The 4,256-nt window shown below is 31.9% G+C and overlaps 1 protein-coding gene across 1 annotated transcript; it reads left to right on the top strand.

Moving 5' to 3' along the window:
• The first annotated feature begins 576 nt into the window (after nt 1-576).
• On the top strand, nt 577-1,998 carry LOC120162009 (protein SRG1-like). The gene is made up of 4 exons (XM_039172202.1): nt 577-855; nt 924-1,171; nt 1,294-1,618; nt 1,701-1,998. Exons 1-4 carry the CDS (start codon nt 610-612, stop codon nt 1,959-1,961), a joined length of 1,080 nt encoding a protein of 359 aa, XP_039028133.1. The 5' UTR covers nt 577-609; the 3' UTR covers nt 1,962-1,998.
• Nucleotides 1,999-4,256: the final 2,258 nt, after the last annotated feature.

Genomic DNA, 4,256 nt, shown 5'->3' with positions numbered 1-4,256 from the left:
TTCTTTTATATTTTAAATATATATTTTTCAGTAATTAATCTTTCCAATTGATACGAAGTCCCACTAAATGACGACATAGAAATTTGAGGGGGGAAAATCCTTTGCCGCCTATGCATATCAAATTGAAGTTTTAATATTAAATTAATAAATTTGTAAAGTCAAACCTCGTTCAAAATGCCAAAGCTTTTTCAAAATAAAAGATAATAAAAATGTATTTTTATTTTATTTTTACTAATAAATAAATAATTTCCTAAAATTTTAATTTTGATTAAACAATTGGATCATATAATTATTTTAACAATTTTTATCAGTTTTAAATAAAATATCTCTTTTATACTTTTATTATACATTTTCCAATATTGATACGAAGTCCAACTAAATGCCATGAAAATTTGAGAAAAAATAAAATAAATCTTTAGCAGGCCTATGGATATCCAATTGATGTTTATATTTCAATATTAAATTGGTAAAGTCTAACCCGGTGCAAAGTGCCAAAGCTTTTCCATCAACAACTAAACTTTTCTAAATTTAACTCAGTACAAGCAGCATGTCAATTTCTATATATTTGAACTCAGTACAAGGGGGAAGCAAACAAGAGGAAAAGATCAAATGGAAGATAAAGGAAGTGATTGGGGTAAATTTCTGCAGGTTCCAAGCGTCCAAGAGCTGGTGAGAAATTATCCTCAATCGCTTCCTGAAAGGTACTTGCAACTGCCCGGAGACAGGCCAGTGGTTCCTGATATCTCACCGTTTGCATTTGACATTCCAATTCTAGATTTTGCCTTGTTAGCTAAAGGAGATGAAGATGAAACGGGAAAGCTAGACCTTGCTTGCAAAGAGTGGGGTTTTTTTCAGGTAAATCTAGCTTGTCAGTTTTGTATACTCCTATTTCTGTGATGAAAATATATACCGTTTTGTGGCAGATAATAAACCATGGGGTGGTTGAAGAGGTGCTGCTTAACATGAAGGCAGCTATTGCAGCTTTCTTTGAACTTCCACTAGAAGAAAAGAACAAGTACGCGCAGGCCGGAAACGATTTCCAGGGATACGGGCAATCCTGCGTCATCTCGGAGGAGCAGAAACTTGATTGGTGTGACCTAGTATTCTTAGTTACACTCCCACCTGAGATTAGGAACCTAAAGTACTGGCCAGACACCATACCAGGTTTCAAGTATGCATTCCTTCTTTTTGCCTGTTTATGCATACACAGACTTGAAAACAAGCCTCAGGTTTGATTGATTCATATGTGATTTCATTGCAATCCTCACAATAGATTTTACTCCCCTTTGGCAGGGATGCTGTAGAAAGGTACTCAAAAGAAGCTCAAAAGGTAGCTGAGGAGATATGTGCCAACAAATCATTACTTTTGGGCATGGACAAAGACGGTCTGAAAAGGTTTTACGGCAAGACGAAACAAGCCATGCGAATGAACCATTATCCACCGTGCTCAAGGCCTGATCTTGTTCTCGGTCTTAATCCTCACTCTGATCCAGATATCATAACATTACTCTTGCAAGATGATGAGGTTCCCGGCCTCCAAATCCGGCATAAACACGAATGGATTCTAGTTAAACCGATTCGTAACGCTATCGTGGTGAACGTTGGCGATGTTGTGGAGGTACTCACAGTTCAATTCTTTCGATATCTTAAGGCCTAAATCTACTTCACCTTAAAGGCTTTGCTGCGTTTTGTTTCTGCAGATTCTGAGCAATGGGACGTACAAAAGCATTGAGCACAGGGCAATCACAAATGAGAGCCAAGCAAGAGTTTCACTCGCAACCATTACGATTCCATACGATGAACTGGAGATAGGTCCTATGGAGTGTGCGGTGGATGATCATCGGCCTCGAATGTACAGGAACATCAAATACGTTGATTACGTGAGGTACACAGCGGGAAGGAAAATGGAGGGCAAATCTCACCTTGACAATATTCTGAAAATAAAAAGCACCTCTTTCTAAATACTCCATGTTTAATCAGCATCATCATTCATCTGTATGTTGAAATGAACATATAAAATTTCAATTGAATGTTGTTTATGTTGAAATATTTTAATTTCTTAGAAAACATAAATTTATGATTTAATTTTTATATTTAAATTAATATAATGATAAAATTATAGTTTACTCCTATTTCAACCCCTTTCTAACGTCACCCTAATTGAATAGTCATTGATTACGTTGCATGGCTTTAAAAATTAAAATATTTGTATTTGATCGTATAACTCAAAATACAAATATTCTTATTTCATTTTATATATTATCACTACATAAAATTTTACACAATCAAATGTAACTCGACTTCTGAAGTAACTAAAATACAATCAACAATTAGACGATAAGTTTATACAGATGTTATTTATTCTCTTTTTTTTATGATTTTGGATGACATATTTTTTCACTATCATGAAGTAATAATCTTATAAATAACTCATGGTTTAAGATTGGAAAAGAATCCATATATGTTTGTGGATAAATTTTTTTAGATAATAATATGGGAAAAAGAAATTCATGAATAATATATGTTTGGAATTATTTGCTATAGTGGAACTCGGAGTCATATTAGGAGCGCAGCGACTATGGTGTGTCGCATGGAACACCATGCGTCTTCATCCTTGAACGCGAAGAGCCCAGTGCGTCTTCACACTTTGTTGCATAGCACTCCATTTTATTTCTTGGATTGAGCTTTCTTACTCTTTTTATGTCTCTTAATTAATATGTAATTAACTAATATATAATTAATTCGAAGGAAAAACCAGAAGCACAAGGCTATGGCCAGCCAAGCCATGCAAAGAAAAATAATTAAATTCTGACTGTCGGAGGTCTCCCACGGAAGCTGCTCTCAACCTGGCGTTGGGGGCAGCCTACTATACTACATCCCCCTTACCCCATTCAGCTAATAAGCTAATTTACCATCTATCTACATATATGGTGTGTATGAATATTAGATTACTAGTGGCCCAAAAACAATAAGAAAATATAAAAATGAAAGAGAAATAAAATAAGTAGAATGATGTGTTCCCATAGATTCGATTTCCCCCCCTTGTATCATGAAATTATTTTGCCATAGGTTTTGTCATTGATTACGTTTGTAGGGTCGTTTCAGTATATTTGGACGTTATTAGATTATACTTTGATTATTATTCTCATCATATTTTTTAGTGGTTGATTTAAACATATTAAAAATTATAATTATTTATTCCTATTTTATATTTTTTATGATTTTTGGATGAGACTATAAATTTATAGTAAAAGAATTTTAATGGTTAAAAATGAATTAGGGGATGAAGCACTTGGTTTAGTTTAATTTTGGTTAGACTTTTGTAGATAAGAAATTTTCTTTTATTTTTTCTCTTTGTTGATTTAATCATCTTCTTTATTATTCTCGTTTAATTTTTTTCCGTTAAAAAATTATCTTATTTGGAAAGATAAAAATCTTTTAATAATATGGAGTGATTATAAGATAATATTTATTCAGAATATTTTTTAATCATTGATAATGCATACATTTTGAAGACACAACTACTCGTATAATAATTAAGATAAAATATTCATATAGTTTAATCATAATTGATAGTTATAAATATATGATGGTAATGTCATAGTTGATTAAGCTAAAAATTAAGAAGCAAGTCGCGTGCCTATTAAACATTGCATTAAATGAATGGATCCAGATTTTTCTCTTCAGAACAGCTAATGAAACTATCCAAATTATGCTAATGAATTGGATTTCATTAGTTTTAATTAGGATAAACTATTCATATAGTAATTCGCATATTAGTAAATTTTTAGTTGGGTCATTTGAGTTTAGAATGTTACAAACCGGTCACTTAAATTTTGAAAATCATAAAATAATCACCTGCAATTAAATTGTAGTTGAAAAACTTAGGTGATAGTTAATAAAATTTACATGATAATAAATTAATTCTCAAAGTTTATACACTATGTTATTTTTCTCTTAATATTTAAGTAATATATTAATTTAATTATTTTTAAACTATTTTCGATTATTGTCATAGTTTTGATAAATTCGGTCTGTACCCAATTACCCTAATCAATACACTTGATCCGATATTCGATATAGACCCTAATAGGATAACCCAAAATTGATCAGAAACTCAAAATAATCAGAACCGAATCAAAATCAACTCGAAACAAAAGTAACTCGAATAGAAAAAAAAAACTCAAATTGAAAGTAACCTGAACTGAAAGCAACCCGAATATGATTTATCCATATCCGATCCAAACTGAATTTTG

The sequence above is a fragment of the Hibiscus syriacus genome, unplaced genomic scaffold (genome assembly GCF_006381635.1).
Source record: "Hibiscus syriacus cultivar Baekdansim isolate YM2019G1 unplaced genomic scaffold, ASM638163v2 tig00111402_pilon, whole genome shotgun sequence".
In the NCBI taxonomy this organism is placed as follows: domain Eukaryota; kingdom Viridiplantae; phylum Streptophyta; class Magnoliopsida; order Malvales; family Malvaceae; genus Hibiscus; species Hibiscus syriacus.
This window is presented reverse-complemented; position numbering and strand designations above follow the sequence as displayed.